The sequence below is a fragment of the Hakea prostrata genome, chromosome 9 (assembly GCF_041222555.1).
Source record: "Hakea prostrata isolate BN-2017 chromosome 9, UWA_Hpros_2, whole genome shotgun sequence".
Classification (NCBI taxonomy): domain Eukaryota; kingdom Viridiplantae; phylum Streptophyta; class Magnoliopsida; order Proteales; family Proteaceae; genus Hakea; species Hakea prostrata.
Window position 1 is genome coordinate 58500426 of NC_142608.1, and position 17832 is coordinate 58518257.

Sequence of the window (17832 nt, forward strand, 5' to 3'; positions counted from 1 at the left end):
ATGAAAAGGACAATCACTTGAAAAAAAAAATTTGTATGACAGGTCAGCTAAGGTGGGCGTAGTGGAATATGAGGTGGGTCCCACTAGCTTTGGAGAAGGATAAATAATATAATTTCATCAATTTTATATCTGATTACTATAATTTAAATATAATAATTGAATTACTTTTTGTTTCAGTGTTTGCTTCCCCTCTTGTTGTCCTCCTTTTTTTCGTATATATGGAAATCATTGACGAGCAAACTTTGGTGCTCGTGAGAATTTGCCAACGGTCGACTCTACGTGGAGAAACCACCGGCGAGACAACCGTAATCTCTTTGCCCTCTTTGCTCTCAGGTGTGGAAGATCTCGTTCTTGTTAATGCTCAGATTGATGTTAACTGATACTGCACACGAGTACGTTTTACTTATTTGTTTGATTGGCCATTATCAGGTTCTGCGCTCAAGCGGCACGGTTTTTGGTTCTGTTTCCAAGCTTCTGCAGTTCGCGTTTTATACTGAGATATTTGAGGGTGTTGTGTTGGATTGATTCAGTGGGTTTGCATAGCCCAAATTTTACCTTCAATCGACGAGAATAGTTCAGGTACTTTAACATCCCCAACCATTTATACTAACTGTTTGTAGAGTGCCGTTGCCTATTACTGGTTAATCAGAAGTTTGCTTGTGATTTTGATATTTGTCCTTCTTATTAAGTGCAGTCTATTCATTTGGGTTGGTTTGCATCTTTGTGATACTGTAGTGGGTACTTGGATATTCTCTCACTAGGTGCGAACTATTTGTTTATCCAGTCATCTTTTTGGGTTAGTTTAAGCTCTACTTTTACCATCCTAGTGCTTTGCTTTGCTGGCTTATACATTTTACCCTATTCAATTTAGTGAGGATATCTTTTAATACTTTACTAGGGTCCTCTCCTTTCTACCCCTTTATGTTTCTTTTGTATTATCTGTGTTTGTTTCAAAATAGTGGTTCGTCAGGTTGGCAGTTGGCATATCAGTTAGTCAGCCAATCACTGTTTCGCAGGATATTTTGATTTTTGATTTCTCGTTTTCATGTCCTGATGCTTTATGGTCCTTACCTAGCTAGGAAGTCCCCTGTATGCAGCACACCACATCGACACATGGGTGTGGTGATAACTAGGCTGGGGCAAGTGAGAGGAATTATGCCAGCTAAAAAACATAGGACCAAATCTTGGAATTTGATCCTTAAGAGGAAAGAGCCTAGAGGTGATATATGTTGTTGGGAGACGGAGGATTAGCATAGATTTTATCCAATAAACCCAATAGAAAGGTAACAAAGCTAAGGTGTTGAACAATTTCAAACTTTGGTAGTCTGGTGAACAAAATTATAGAAATGAAGTGGGGATTATAGGAGATAAAGATCAAAAGATAAAATTTAGTGGAGGTAAAAAGATTGTGAGACAGGATTATATCCACCAAGTTAATATTGGAGAAAGAGGCTGTCAATATTGTTTGTGCCTATGTACCCCAGGTAGGGTTGGATGAAGGTAGAAATTCAAATTCTGGGACCACTTGGATGAGTTTGTGCAGGCTCTTGGCCTGGATGAAATGATTATCATTGGTGGTGAGGTGAACTAAATGACCATGTGAAATTGTAGAGGCTATGAAGTTGTCCATGGAAATTTGGAGTTGAGGGGAATACATTGGGGATCTCAATCCTAGACTTTGTGGTAGCTTGATCTATCTGTTGTGAACATTTTTTTTGGAAAAAGAACGAAATACCTAGTCACCTACAAAGTGGGGTTCAACTTAGCTGGAGGGGTAGATAAAATGTTGTGTAAGGTTTATAAGTTTATTCTTGGGGAGAGTTTAACTACCCAGATTGGTGGTCTTAGAAAAGGATCGAATATGACTGAATGGAGCTAACAGAGGTAGGGGTAGACCAAATTGACGATTGAAGAAATAGTGAGAAAGGATATGAATGTGCTAGGACTAGACGCCCATATGAGTGTTGATAGAGCTATCTTGAAGACTAGGACTTGTGCGGCTGATCCCATATCAAGAGATGCTTTTGGAATGCTACCTTGACTTCATCTCGTAATTATCTTCAGCTATGCTTAAATTTACTACTGTTACTTCTCTTGTCTCTTTTACTTGACCTTTAAATTTACATTTTGCCAACCCCAGTGAGGTGGGATAAGGTTATGGTTGTTGTTTTAGTATTGGTCTTGAATATCTGTCTTAGTACACAGAAGCATAGGAAGAGGAAACCTACCTTCCCTTAGTTAAGATGGTCTAGGCTCATTTATTGAAGATGTAGAAACAAGAAAAAGTGAGTCTTAAAGGGAGACACCAATTTGATGTGGAAGGAGATGATGACTTCTCCAAAGAAGTTCTAGGGGAGGCAAAGAGTAGCTATCAAGCTTTTTAGGAGACTTGGTGCTGGGAGTGAGGAGATCCAATCAGGTTTCAATTCGAAGAAAGAGAGATCATGATGATGGACTAAAGGAACAAAAGGATAAAAAGCAGGCATAATGAGGTCAAAAAACAAGGCTAAGAAGATGGTGTGGGTGGCTAGTCCAAGGAAGTATGAGCAGTTATATTTTAATCTAAACAAAAAGGTGTGGGAGAAAACTGTTTATGAAATAGCTAAATTGAGAGAGATGGAGAGATGAAGAGTAGAGTACAAAAAGGAGAGGATGAAAGGTATTGTAAGGGATGAGGACAGAGTGAGGAGATGTGATCAGTATATTTATGAATTTCTAAATGGAGATAGCTCAAATTTGATTGATCAGCTATTAGCAACATCTGCTAAGACACCACAGCACAAAGCTATGTACGAAGAGTGGTGTGGCTGAAGTTAGAGATGCCGGCAAAAAGATGAAAGTGCACCAACAAAGACTACAGGTGTACTCTGTTGTATCTGTGGTTTCCATACCTGGTGATTGAGGAATCATTCTCTAGGATACTACTATCAACATGATCAGTGAAGGAAGGTACTAATTTTGTTTCTAAAGGAAGATGTATTCTCTTATCCCACTTTAAATAGTCAGTATTCATTTCCCAGCACTAGGATTTTGTCCTTGGGATATGTTACTAGTCGTGGGAACCTTTCCATCAAACCTAAGGTGTCAACTTGTTTCTGTGTTTTGTGAAAATTTCTTTTCAAATTGTTAGGCTATATTTGTGACTGAGAAAATTGACCTTTTGTGCATTTGAAATGTTGAGTCTGGAGCACCATCAAACCAACTCAGCCAGCAAAACTAAGTCTAACATTGCCAGCTTTGACTGTTGTCCAAAACATCAGGTAGTGTTAATGGGAATGTATAGTGCTAATGTGGTATAGGAAAAATTTTAGTGTAAGACAATTGAAAGATAAAGGAGGTACACAGTACCATGATAAAAAAGAAGTTCGCTGTGTTAGACCTTTAATTAAATGGGTGTACACCTGACGGATGGGCTCCATGGAAATGAAAGGCCTGACGTATGGGACGTATGTGAGAAATGGTTGGGGTGAGATGGGAAGTGGGAAAATGGTTACACAAGAGGATTCTATTGCAGGGGTTGTGGAATGGGAGATAGAAAGGACGGTTTCTTGAGTATTGAGTGAAGAGTTGGGCCGCCAGGTTTTCTGTTAGAGAGGGAGGATTTGCACCTACAGTTGTGAGTTCTATGACTTCCAATTTCCAGCATTCTCAATAATTTCCAATCAAGTCTTTATTAGTTCAACCAAAACTCAAAGTTCAGCAGTACCTGTATTATTTTAATTTTAGGTTCCTATCAGTCTGCTTCTAATTAAGAGTGATTTTGTTTTATTTTTTTCCATAGTTCTTGAAATTTGCCATTTACAATTCTAAGAAATGCATCTGATGATGAAAGTAACAATGTGGTTATTTTTAATTCAATGAAAAGAGAAAGATGGTATGCTTATGATGAATTGAGCAAATTAGATGAGTCAAAAGGAGATTAAAAATGCATTACATGTAGATGTCACGTAACAATGACAGTTCCTTTCTCAGAATCTGATGAATGTTGAGGAGGACCATGAGTTATCTAGGACATTGGAAAGGCTAAGGAGTAATTTATGATGATTTAGACATATAGTTCTCTATTTGTTTGTCTAACAGATGATCTTGGTCATTGCACATCTGGCAGGAAAGAAGTCAATTTCCTGCAAAACAGCTTGGTTCTTCCTGATTGAATAGAAAGGTAGTTTCTGCATTTGTGTTCAAAGATTTGGGGGCATTCATTTTCAAAGACTCTTCTTAAACTACTTCTGTAATAGGTTTGGTCTAGAACCTGTTGGACAGAAATTTTCTTGATGATATTCTAATGCAAGCGGATTCAGCGTAGTATAAGCTTCCTTGGTGGCAGCTAATCAATCCCATTCTCTTCTCAGAATGATCCATCAGTTTATCCAAAGGAAATAAATTCTTCTGTTATTAATAATAAATGCATTTCTCAAATTTACCAAAAGGTTCCTTACAATCACATAGCCTGGTGAAGTATGCATGTTAGTTGTTATGGCTGGAAAATTTTCATGATTGTAGCATCTCAGATGCACTTGGCACTTTCTTCTGCAGTGTTTCTGTGTTTCCTTACAGCCATAGGCTTGTGAATTTGTTTTCCAATGATGGTGGGTACCAAACTACCAATTTACTGAGTTTTGAAATGATGTTAAGTTTACCATTCTGAACATCTTTTTGGTTTTATTGCATTTTGTCTTTTTTCTTTCTTTGGTATGGTGGGTTTTTTCTTTTTTTGGCGCGCGTGTTAGGGTGGCATGGTTCAAGATCTTGATCTTGATGCCCATATCAACAACTCAGAAAAAGAGAGTTGGGGGTATTAGGGGTCTTTTGGGGCTGAAAATTGCTATTCTGCCTATTTCATTCTTTCTGAACAACTGGTGGCCTTAGATTTATGGTTGTGTAAATGTGAGTTCCACTTCAGACCCCAAGTGAGAAATCACAATGCTGAAGTGAAAGCCTTAAGATGGCCTAATGTACACATCATATGCTAATACATTAATGAAGTTCAAAAACGAAGTAGTCTAATGCATTACACATGTTCTTTTTCAAATTTCAAATTTCAAAATTCAAATGATAACCAATCATTAGAGTTACAACTCGAGTGTTGAGACTTAGGACCCTATATGTTATAACTTATAAGCACATCATCTCATTGTGCTAAATGGAAAAACAGAGATATCTCGCGAGGTCTTGGTGAGATCTTGAGAGTTCTCCGACTATGGGGGTGTGTTGGGGCAGTGAGGGGGATGCATCTTGAAAATAAATTACTGAAACTGTGTTTGATCATGTTAACCAAATTTTGTTTCTGTTTGCTTTTAACTCATGTTAAATAATCTGTGTTTTTATACAGACAGATGATGGCCCTCATTTCTCGGACTGGTCCATCATACCCCATCTCCTCCAAGATAGCAACATTTAAATCTGAATACAATGCAGAAGAAATTAATTTCCCAAGGAGTAAAACATCCAGAATGAAGGAATGTTTGGTGAATTACTCTTTCATTCGCAAGAGTTCCAACAGAACACCTGGTTTTTTGGATTTGGATGGTGGAGAATGCAAACGAGGGCATAGATTGATGGTTGCTGCAAGCCCTCCTACCGATGATGCAGTTATTGCTACAGAACCACTGACTAAAGAGGATCTTGTAGGATATCTTGCTTCTGGGTGCAAGCCAAAGGAAAAGTGGAGGTTTGTGTTACATGCCTTCATACTTATGGTATTCAGTCCTGTTCAATGTAAATGGATGGAGCATCAGCACATTTGTATGATATTAACTCTTGGTAGTGTGATGTTAAGGATTTTTCTGCATCAGGCACACTTAGTTATCTAAATCTTGGTTGAAACATTTCTAGAAATTTTCCTTTTCTCATAGTGATTAGTGTAGCCATTTGTGCATGCCTTTCAATCTAGCAGCTTATGTAAGTTGATTATGAACTCAATCATGAGTTTGCTTGGATATGGAACATCTATTTTGTTTTTCCACTCTTCTATGTTCAGTATAAGTGTTCGTTTACTGGTCATATTTCTGTTATACTCTGTGTGGGCGTGCTTTTTTTTGTGTGTTTTAGTCATCAACATTGTCTCTTATTCTCATCATTTCCAAATATATACAAGACTACTGCTCCTAAGAACAGTAACATCCTAACAAGGTTGCACCGAGTGTGGCGGCTTCAGCAGGCAAAACTCAAGCCCATTTTGATGTATTTCATCAAATGCTATGCAACAGGTTCAGGGAAAGTACGTCTCTCTGTCTGATGTGGGTATCAGATGTCTAGCATGGCATTTTCAATTGGAAATCAGCTTATATAGAGACTAGAAGTGTATCTTTGATATCTGTACCAACATGAGGTATCTAATAACTGAATTTGGTTGTTGAATTGTCCTTTTTAGCTCAATATATCCTAGTAAGCCAAAAAGTCTTCTGTACATTTGAGCAAGACAAATGTTGATCTATGTACGGCAAAGGCATTTAGTTTCCAAGTGAAGGTTTTACAGATGCACAAAGCTCTTGCTATTGTGGGGTATTTTGGAGTGGGGTGTCATAATGTGCTCAGCCTTGCCTGCTTTTGCAGAGAGGCTGTTTTCAGACATTAAGTACCCTTCATAAAAATTCATTGAATTTGTTGACAATTCTATTGCACATGGTCAAGACATCATGGAGAGATCTTGACCATGTACAATTGGTCTTCTTGCTATTTTGGTTACAAAATTTTTTCCAATAGTATAATATCTAACAGTAGTTTTAGTCTTTGCGTTATTATCGCATTTGTTGAAGATTGGACCATGTTGCTATCATGGCAGAATAATTGTTTCCTTTTGTTTAACTTTGATATCCTGGTGGATTAGATTTGTAGTATCTCTTTTTCCTAATTAGTTTGCATGTCTATTATCTCTATCTTAGTTAATACACACATACGCAGATGAGAAAGGAGGAGAAGAGTGGTTAATTGTTTGTTGACCAAGGCAGTCTCTCCTCTTCTTTTCCTCTATTTGGTTACTGGTCAGAGATCTTGGGTTCATTACATCCATAATCATTTGACATTGTCTATTTGATATAGGTTTGATTTTCCTTTGGCACCTATACCAGCTCCTGATTTGTCTGGCTTTCTTAATTTGTCCTTGCAGGATTGGTACTGAACATGAAAAGTTCGGTTTTGAGATTGACACTTTACGTCCTCTGAATTATGAACAAATAGCACACTTACTCAATGGCCTTGCTGAGAGATTTGATTGGGATAAAGTAATGGAAGGGAACCACATTATTGGACTGAAACAGGTGAAAATGCTTTTAGGCTAATGCTATGAAGTTTTAAAAATAGATATTTGATTTTGAATCATAGTTTCAAGGCATCACTTAAGCATCCTGGCCCTCCTCTGGTTCAAGGTGTCCTGGTGTTGCCTTGGTTTTTGTTGCCCTCTATCGCCTCACTTTGCCTTGACTACTATGTTTTGAGTGGCTACAATTTGTGTCATGAGATTAACAATTTTTGGGGACATTATATTTTAGAAGCATCTAAGCTATATCAAGGTTGGTCAGATCTTTTCCTTGGTGGATGCATTGGTGGTATACTCTTGTTTATATATCTCATTGGGCAGATTTAACATAAAAATTGGCAGGGGAAACAAAATATATCATTGGAGCCTGGTGGTCAGTTTGAGCTAAGTGGTGCACCTGTTGAAACACTACATCAAACCTGTGCTGAGGTTAATTCACACCTATATCAGGTGAGACGAGTTTTTCTGAAGTATCTATTTTCCATATTATCATGTTGGGTTCTTCATTTTGATTTTGACTCTTCTGGGACTGGGACATCTAACACTTGGGTCTTCTTTGTTTAGTTGTAAAATTTTTTGTAAATGGATTCTGCTTTTTTATTGACTAAATTTTTTAGAGGCTTTATAGAACATGCATTAAGTTTTCTCTAGAGATTTGATGATGCAGGAGCAGTTCCTTGGACTGGGTCAGACCTGTTTTAGATCTCCGACCAAGAACTGGCCAACTGGACCCGTATTGGATTTTTGCTCTAGTATGATATTTAGGAATTATTTTATCTTGGAGAACAACTCCAATAGTTGAATTTTGAGTCACTGCATGGTGTGCTTGTGCAATTCCCCACCTTTAATTTCCAGCAGCCTTGACCTTTCTTCACACCCTTTCTTCTTCTTAGCTTATATTTCTTTCTTTATTGTTCCCTATGTTTCAGTTATCCTTATTTTTCATCAATCCCTACTGTTTTGTCTTTGGATTAGCTCAAGACTTATGGGACCTGCAATAGAAGCAGAAGGCAGACCTTAGCTCAATGTAAGTTCAATCCATTCAGACCTAGTGGTTATGAGTTTTGAGCCAGGAAAAAACATTTCCTTGAAGTAGGATGAAGTTGTGTGCATTATGACCTTCCTCAGACCATGCAATTACTTGAGCCTTGCGCCCTGGGTGTGCTCCTTTCTTATACCTGTGATAGAAATTACCGTCGTTGATGGTTTCAAGTTAAGCAGAAGCCTTCAGCACCGGGTTTGCCCTTTATCTTTATTTGATTCCAGCCAGAAGTTACAATTTCAGGTTAATATTTGATCCCAGCCAGAAGTTTCTAACCAGAACTTCCAACCGTGGTACAAATCTCGACCGCAAGTTGCAATATTTCGGTCAAAATCTCGGGTTGTTTTAGAAAACTGTGATGAAATCTGTGGTGAATCAAAACCTGCAAGATTCCATAGGTTTCGACTGGTTTTGCTTGGTTTCACAGCTTTCACCAAGGCTGCTTCAACCCCCCAACCCCTTTTTTGCTGATTTTTTGTGCGATCAAAACATTTTTCACCCGATTTCGGTCACTCCTTTGCCTTCCATCATACCATTTGCTCCTCCTTTGGGGATTTTGGACGATTTTCACAAGGTTTGTTCCAAACTTCCCTTTTTTTTCTCCCACTTTGTTGATGGCTTAAGTGGTCTTGTATGGCTATGAGATTAATATATGTGTGGTCTAGGACTATGATTTATGATTATGTGTTGCCCAATTTTACAAAGTTTGTATATCTCAGAACCTCTCATGTGTTAGCATACTTGAATGATAATTTTTCATTGCTTTTTCTAGCAAAATATCAATTCCATTGTGTTCATTATGCTTTAAATAAGTAGTAGGCAAGAAATCAGTTGAAAAAACCTTAAAAAAAGGGCTGAAACTTGCTGTCGAGACTTGAAGGGAAAGTTCCAAGTTTTGACAGAAATTTCGGTCAAAACCGCCATATCTCCGGTTCTGGTGAAAACCGGCCTTGAAACTGAGATTCCGATCCTTGCTTCCAACCTTATCTCAGTTTCAGGTTCTTTTTAATAGCTCTTATTCTGTTGACACAGGAGATTCTAATGTGGAGTCCTTGGGTTTGTGAGTAACCAATCTCCAGTTAAAATTCCAAATTGGTTGAATGTACAGGAAGAAGAATTCTTTTTGAACCAGTCTTCTTCGCTGTTGATCCTCTTCAGGTTGAAGAAGAAATACTTGTCGTTGTTTTGAACCCTTATTTATCGTTTCAAAACTGCCCTCCCATCTTTCTTTATCCTAGATTTTCCGTACTTTAAATTTTTTTTTCCCCGTACTGTATAAAGCTTCCAAGTTTGTTGCCTTTAATAATTCTATTCTCCATTACATCCTTTCCTACTAAGTTATAAGATGTCTGGCTGCAGCTATAAGATTCTGTTTTGTTACAAGATTACCACTTCCCTACTGCAACTTAAGTATTACAAAATTGCCATTTTCCCTGTATCTCAGTTATCTAGTGCTTGGAGAGGTCCATGGCAAAACCCAACAGGGTTCCCAAATCTTGGTTTTGCATCACTTGGGAACAGATCTGATTTAAATTTAAAGTTTTAAATTTACTTAGAAATCTGATTGCTTGGAGTTCTAACAATAAGGCACTTGACAAAAAGGATGGGGGGTGACGAAGAAGGAAAAAAGTTGGTGTTCTAATGTACTGTAACATTGTTCCTATAAGATCATGGCTTACTCCAAGTCTCCAGATTACATTGAACGAAGCTTTTTGGTCGTATTAAGAGTTCAATGTCTCAAAGAGATGAAAAATGGAAGAAGTAGGAAATTCTTATTTGATCCACTGAGACTCAACCCTGTGTTGGTGAATTAAAATATATATAACAAAGGGGATGAAGTTCTGCTCATTTATCTTGACTCTCTACATTATACTCCTAATACAATTGAGGCAAATGGGGAAAATCTCTCCAACTTGCTTTCCCGTTCTAGCATGTTTACAGGGACTCTTCCCTGATTTAAGAGTACTCAATGTAACACAACTTCCTTTCCTTGGTGTCATGTATCAATGGACTGACAATGATTTAGGGGAATTCTTTGAAAGTAAGCAATGGCTTTTATCTAGGATCTAACCTCTACCCTTTTTATGCCAAGCCTGACTGAAGCTCTTTATTTGTAATTAAATGTTAATATCTTTCCAGACATGCAGTTAAGAAGTTAATTTGCCAGGAAGACAATGATTGGATTGTGCACATATGATTCTCTTCCATGATTGATATATGCAGAGCATTTCCTTTCTTTGTCTTGTGTAACTTATTTATCTGTTTTGTCATGAAGAGATTTTTTTTTTTTTATTTTTTTTATTTAGGGATGACTATATTAGGACTCTGCTTTTTTGGGATATTTTTATTTTTTATTTTTTTATTTAGGGATGCCTATATATATATGAATTTATTTATTTATATTTTTTGGGTTTTTGTTGGGGGGAAGGGGGGGGGGTTGAGTGGGATTAATATTTATTTTCCATTGATGACTCTAAAACTTAGGTTGAGAAATTAGAAAGAAGAAAAATTCCTTTCGATGGAGTGGAATTATTTATATTCCTTGAGTTGCTAGATATTCTTCTAATGTAACTTCTAGTCCACCAAATTCTATGAGGTGTTTTTCTTCTCAATATGAGCTGGAGCAAATCATTTAACATAAAGAAATTGGCATAATCTTAAAGTTTTTTTCGTGATTTATAATCCTCAAATTGTAGATCAAAACAGTTCTGGACTAAATTGGTTCTCTTATCTTACCCATTTTTAATTTATGTTTTATTTATGCATCCATAGATTCTTTATAACAACTCAAAACCTTGCATCAACCTGACATTTACTTACACATTGCATAATAAGGTTTTTGTGCTTCACAACTGTAAATTAATGTATCATAAGCACATCCATTCACTTTTGACCATTTCCATGCATATAACTAGTGTATCTTGCATCTCTCCAATACAATAGGCCTCTTGTAATCACCCTCTCCATTGTGATACTCAATACTGATTCCTAAATGTGTGCCTTCTATCATTGAGTGAGATGCTTTAATTTACCTAAAATACTGCTGAATCTCGTTTCTCATATAATCTTAAGTTATATAGCATTGAACCTTCTTTCTGTAGCAGTATTGTAGTTGGGTTATCCCTTGGAATTGTCACTTGTTCATTATCTTCCATCCAAGGTAAGAATTTTCCAAATGTGAGAATAGCTACCAACCACGGGTCCTACCTACGTAGTTTGGTTAAGATCCTATGATATATATGTATATATACAGCATGAATTTATGTGGAAATCTACTGTTGTCTCCATGTTCTGTGCTCCAGATTTGTTAAACCCTACTCCAGCAAAGACTGAGTTGTTTGCTTATTAGACACTAAACAAAATTCTCAAATGTTACTTGGGCTATAAAAATAGGATTCAATAAGCACTTTCTTCTGTTAAATACAGAGTGGTTGTGAATAAAGTAACAAAATATACAACCTATATCAAATTATAATCTTAAAGGTTAAGTTTCCTAAAAAGAAATATTCCTGATGGTCTTAGAGTCTTACTATGCTGCTGTTTGCTTGGTTGGATTTGGACATTTGGTGTTCTTGTTATGTATCTACCTTCTTTTCTTATCAAGAGAAATATGTTTCTATTGCAATGATAATGGACTTGTAATTGCTAAAAGCTCATAGAAATTTCTGCTTCCATAAAAGGAAAAGATACTATTGAACTTTCATCCACTGTCTCCACATTTACTGTTATACAGGTCAAAGCTGTCGCTGAGGAGATGAAATTTGGCTTTTTAGGAATTGGTTTTCAGCCCAAATGGGGGGTCAAGGACATACCAATCATGCCAAAGGTATTTGTTATTCTTTATTCCAATTGCTGGATGTGGCTCATAGATGCACTTATATGCAACATCATGGCATATACAATTCTCTGAGAAAATGAGATGCTTTGATCATCATATGTATTCAGGATTAGGTTCATGTGTAAGATATTTTGAACTATGAATGTGGTTAAGTTAATTGTCAATTAATTGTCTCAATAAAACCTGTTGAATAATTCTGTCATCATTCTTATGGGGTTTGTAAAAGATTCTGTGGTGAATTCTAGATGTTGTTAAGGAACAAAATTCGAGGGAAACTCAGGTTTTGACCTTGTGAAAATGGGAATTTTATGTCGAAACCTGTGAAACTTTGTGAAAACTGGGGACTTTTCCAATAAGTTTAGTAGTTTTAGGAGGGTATTTGGGGTGGGACTTTGCATATGAGCTAATTAGAGCATAAAAAACATATTGGCACATGCATTTTGCTAAAAATATCAATATAAATATGTTATTCAAAGTCTAGTATATATAGAGAAGTTCCCGAAAATTACGCTATAAACATAACGTTCAATATATAACTTTTAAGTTCAAAACTTCAAATACAAAGTAACTAATTTTTAACCTAAACAAACATTACTTATAATCTAAGGTATTCCCAAACTTTGGGAAATTTTTACTAATTAATATATTTTTTAATTAAAATATTAATTACGAGAAATTATTAAATACAGAAAATCAAATTAAAACACATAAAATTAATTTGGACACCATCAAAACGTAAATTGAATAAAGGTGTCTCACATACATCAAAACAAAGCCAATACATCATGTATATGTAAGTTATTTTTTGAAAAATATAATTTTGCTGGTAATTTTTAAAATTAGAAAAATAAAAAAATACTAGCACACTTTAAAAATTAAATCTAACAACATAATTTATTAGATATAGCTACTAGAGACAACATATATTAAATTCAAAGGAATCCAACATCATTTGAGCATGAAACAAAGAAAAAATAAAATATTTGGGGAGATTTCAATTATATTTTGAAAAACCTTGAAATGATCACCAAGAACAGTGGAAATCACCAGAGGAGGGAAGGAAATGTCTTAAAATCACCTAGAATGAGCTCACAAAGCTTGAAATCAGAGAGGAAACAAAGGGACAGAAAGTTGGGGTTCCGCCAGGGTTTCATTTGAAATTGAAATTCATGACTTTAAGTGAAAAAAAAAAAAAAACTGCCTGGTCAAACTGGTTGACCTAGGTTTTGCATGTTTCTTAAGTTTTGAGCAGTTTCGACAAAATTTCACAGGTTACAATGGAAACCTATGATTTCGTTTCGGTATCCACAGGTTTCGTATCAACCTTTTCAAAATGGGAAATTTCACCGAAATTTTGCATGTTTCATGGGAATTTTGTTCCAGAATCAAGGCCTTGCCTAGTCACCTTGCTCACCTTAGGGATGGGTATTTGACAACCACGGAATTTGGGTTTTCTGTGATATTATCAATTCCCCTGATAAGGTCCTATTTTCATTGTTTAAAATGTCAGCTGATATGATATAATATAGTTGATACTTGTATATGTATATATGTGCCGATACTTACTATACATACATTAAAAATTCTACAAGTATCTATACTTGCCAACAGATACTGCTTGTTACATACCAATACAACTTGATACAGACCAATTCATCTCGATACATACTGATATGGTTTATACCAATCAACACATGTTGATATTGCTATTAAAGGCCCATGTAACCATTAGACTATGATTTAGGTTATGACATTAAAGATTGAAGGAGATTCCATAGTAAAAGGATATTTCATAGGAAAAGGGTAGGTCTTGAAAAGATTTGATGTTTGTATTTAAATCATGCTTCTTAATCCTATTTTTTTGTTTTACATTGTTTTCCATTTTAGTGTTTATGTGTTATACATGTTGTATATTACTTATTATCTCGTTTTTTGCTCTAGAGCTGTTATCTCCATGTGTATTTTGACAACTTCCAACTGTTTTTGCATCATCCAATACCATAATCTGCCACGCTCCCAATTTTCAATGGTCAGGTGGGGCTCACAACACCCAACCTAGGGAAGCACGTGACTGGGAATCCTCAATGCTTTCTAACCTGTCAAAGTTAAAAGAATAAGCAGAAACATAAATAACATTTATCGCCTTTAAATTTCCTAGTATGGCATCTCAACATTTTTGCTTGACATTTCCAACCCGCCATCTCACCAGGCTATTCTGTGTTTAACTGAAAAAAGGTAGATATATATATATCTGTACACACACCTATCTTTGTCTAAACAAAACATATTTACATGATAATTTTTATTTATAGATCAAAATACATACCAGCCAAGATACAAAAGAACACATAACTCTCTCCCAAACTTCATTCTCAACTCCGTATCTTCACTCCCTTCCCTTTTATCTGAGCGGGAACATCTGTAGAAACTAGAAAGATTCAGGGGTAAGTTTTCACAAGCCAGCACGTAACACAGACAAGTAATCCAAGAAGTATTGTTGAAAGAAAGCATGCATATAACATCTCCATAACTCCCCCCCCCCCCTCTTCTTTTATATACGAGTAAAGTATTTATTCTAGTACTCTGATGCTAAATGCTAATCAACAACCTCTTTTTTTTTTTTTTTTTTGCTTTGCTTTTTCTTTCTTTCTTTTTAAATGCTTTGGTTCACTCTATAGGGGTCATTTTCAGTCTTTGCCATCAAAGGGTTACAATCTTAGATTCTTAGTATCATTTTGCATTGCCCTCAAGGGGTCTCAGTTACAGCTCCTTCAGGCACAAACCTAGTGCCCTCATGAGCAACCTTCACAAGTTTTACAATTTTTTTTCTTCTCATTTTACTGTCTTACTTCCAACCCTCCCATTTGGGTACCAAGTATGAGGCTCATGGAAGTCTTGCTCATCAAAACATTTTTCATATTCCTCATTTCCTTTATTTATAACTTTTACCATTGTTAACTCATTCCATTCATATGAAGGTGATTCACTAAAAAAAAATAAATAAATAAATAAAATTTAGCAATACTTGTTTGAATTAAACATAAACACATGTCAATTCCCTTCATGTGAAGGCAATACTTGCTTTAATTGAACATAAACACACGTGACATAGTCTAAATGCATTCAGACATGATTGTTTGAGAAAAGAGTTGCATAAACCAACATGCATAAACTTAGAACTGTAATCCCATATAAATTGTCATCCACCAAATGAAAGAAAACATAAAAATACGAGCACCTAACATGTTTTCAAGTCATTCTCTATCAGTGAGACTTACTTAATTAATCGCACATTTCCTCTTACCAATTTCTTGCAACTATGCTACTTACCTGGAAAAAAATAGAATTCAGCAAAGCGAAGCTGCACCCAATCCTTCAACCAATCCTCTCTTGTTCTCCTCTTTCTTCCAAAAATCTGGGTTTAATCTCCTAAGCATAGAAGATATTTTTATTAAAGATACAATTAGAAAATAGGGCTCCAAATGGGTAAAATATGAAAGTCTAACTCAAGATTTAAGAGTTCCTATTCTGTCCCACATGCTTTACTTGCGTGAAGGTTTATTTATTTATTTATTTTTCTAACAATACTTCCAAGAATTTAATGCAAATCTGAATTGGTTCCTCAAGAAATTTAGACTCCAAGTTGGTTCTAAAAAACCCCAAAATCAAGAGGAAACTTTCATTTACCACATCAAAATCCCAACCTAAAGAAAACCTGATTTTTATCAAAAATCCCAAAATCAACTATTTTTTTTTGGATGAATAAATAATTATATTAAAGCAAAAATGAATACAAGGTCTTTAAGAAGAAGACCGGAGAGAAGAACTAAGACCCTAGCAGACAACAATGAGCCTGTTCCTTGGGGTATCATAGATCGGGGGGTGGGGGATAGCTACCAATCTAGAAGAAACATCAAAGTAGATGGCATTCCAAATCTGGTCAAACGAGCGAGATTTGGAAGTCCATCTCCGTATATTGCACTCCCACCAAATGTAGTGGACTAGGGCACAAAACACTAGCTTACCAATCCGATCGCAAATGAAAGAGCCTGAAAAATTTCTCAAAATCCAAGACCAATCTCGACCAAATCCGAAGGAACGTCTCGAACGGGGCCATATGAAGGAGAGGGCTTTTCCCCAAATAGATTTGGAGAAAGGGCAGCAAAAGAAGAGGTGCTCAAGGTTTTCCACAGTGGACCAGCAGAGGATGCAGTTTGGGTTAACAAGGATGTGGCGGTCAGAGAGGAATGCTTGGGTGGGAAGAGCTAGGTTGAGGGCTCTCCAAAGGGTAAGGGAGTGGCGGGGGATGAAGCCTTTGAACCAAACCAAGGGGGGTCAGGGAGATTTGGGGTTATGGGGCCTAAGGAGATTCCAAGCCGAAGAGATGGAAAAGGATTTGGAGGGAGACGGAAGCCAAATGGTAAGGTCACGGGGGGAGTTGGAGATAGGGGGAAGGGAACTCCAAACCTGTGAGAGCAAGGGAAGGGGGGAGGGGGTCCACGAAACATTAGAGATGAAAGCTGACAAAGGGATGGATTTAGGGATGCGGGAGTCATTGACGGTGTGGGGACCAAAGTAATTGTAGAGAATGCCCATCGGATGCCACGGGTCAAGCCAAAAGGAAGTGGAAGATCCATTAAAGATGGAGATAGAGATGGTAGAGATAGCTTGGGGTGGAGGAGAAGAATTTTCCTCCAAACCCAAGAAGGATTTGAGGGCAAAGGAATAGTCCAGATGGAATCCGACCGAAGAAGGTAAGAATAGACCCACCTAACCCAAATAGAATCATGCTTTGAGGCAATTTTCCAAATAAGTTTGAGGAGACAAGCCAAATTTACGTCAGAAATCCGACGGATGCCAAGGCCCCCTTTGGAGGTAGGGCGACAGATGGAAGCCCAACTAACAGGTCGAATGAATCTGGAGACTTCCTTCCCTTTCCAAAGGAAGGCACAGAATAAGGATTCCATTGCATGGATGGTGGCTTTGGGGAAGGAGAATATACCGCACTAGTAGAGATAGGTGGATTGGAGTACAGAACAAATGAGGGTCACTCGGCCAGCAAAGGATAAGAGTTTTCCTTTCCAAAGTTGCAATTTCTTACGAATGTTGTTAAGCATAGGAAGACAGTGGTGGTGAGTGAGCCTACCCGGGATGAGAGGGAGACCAAGATAGACCACAGGGAAGGAACCAGGCGAGAAGCCTGAGAGCTGGAGGAGAGAGGCACGAAGCTGATCAGAGATACCGGAAAGGAAAATGGTGGATTTGCCGAGATTGACCCTAAGGCCAGAAAGGGAATCGAAGAGCGAAAGGGCTGAGAGGATGGAGGAGATAGAAAGGTGGTCCACTTTAGAGAAAATCATGAGATCATCTGCAAAGGCAAGATGAGTGAGGTTTAGGGACCTACACTTGGGGATGGGGGAAATGAGGAGATGGTCGGTATTGGTTTGGAGGATGTGGGAGAGGACCTCTAAAGCGAGAGAGAAGAGGAAGGGAGAAAGGGGGCAACCTTGGTGGATGCCAACACGAGAGGGAAAGAATCCGGCCGGGGATCCATTGGCCAAGACAGAGAATCCAGGGGTGGAAATGCAAGCTTCGATCCAGCGGACGAAAGTGGGAGGGAAGCCCTTGGAAAAAAGAACATCAATAATGAAGTCGCATCGAATGGAGTCAAAAGCTTTGTGGAGATCAACTTTA

The 17832-nt window shown here is 37.2% G+C and overlaps 1 protein-coding gene across 2 annotated transcripts in view; it reads left to right on the top strand.

Moving 5' to 3' along the window:
* Window positions 1–226: 226 nt before the first annotated feature.
* LOC149005768 (glutamate--cysteine ligase, chloroplastic-like) overlaps window positions 227–17832 on the top strand; it is a 35318-nt gene continuing 17712 nt past the window's right edge. Inside the window, exons 1-7 of one of the 2 annotated variants that reach the window (XM_089168487.1) lie at window positions 227–333; window positions 430–579; window positions 4109–4162; window positions 5333–5671; window positions 7109–7259; window positions 7601–7708; window positions 12034–12126. In XM_089168487.1, coding sequence (XP_089024613.1) covers window positions 5337–5671; window positions 7109–7259; window positions 7601–7708; window positions 12034–12126 — 687 coding nt within the window. In that variant the 5' untranslated portion in view covers window positions 227–333; window positions 430–579; window positions 4109–4162; window positions 5333–5336. The remainder of the gene's footprint in view (window positions 334–429; window positions 580–4108; window positions 4163–5332; window positions 5672–7108; window positions 7260–7600; window positions 7709–12033; window positions 12127–17832) is intronic. The other variant, XM_089168486.1, reaches the window with a different exon arrangement.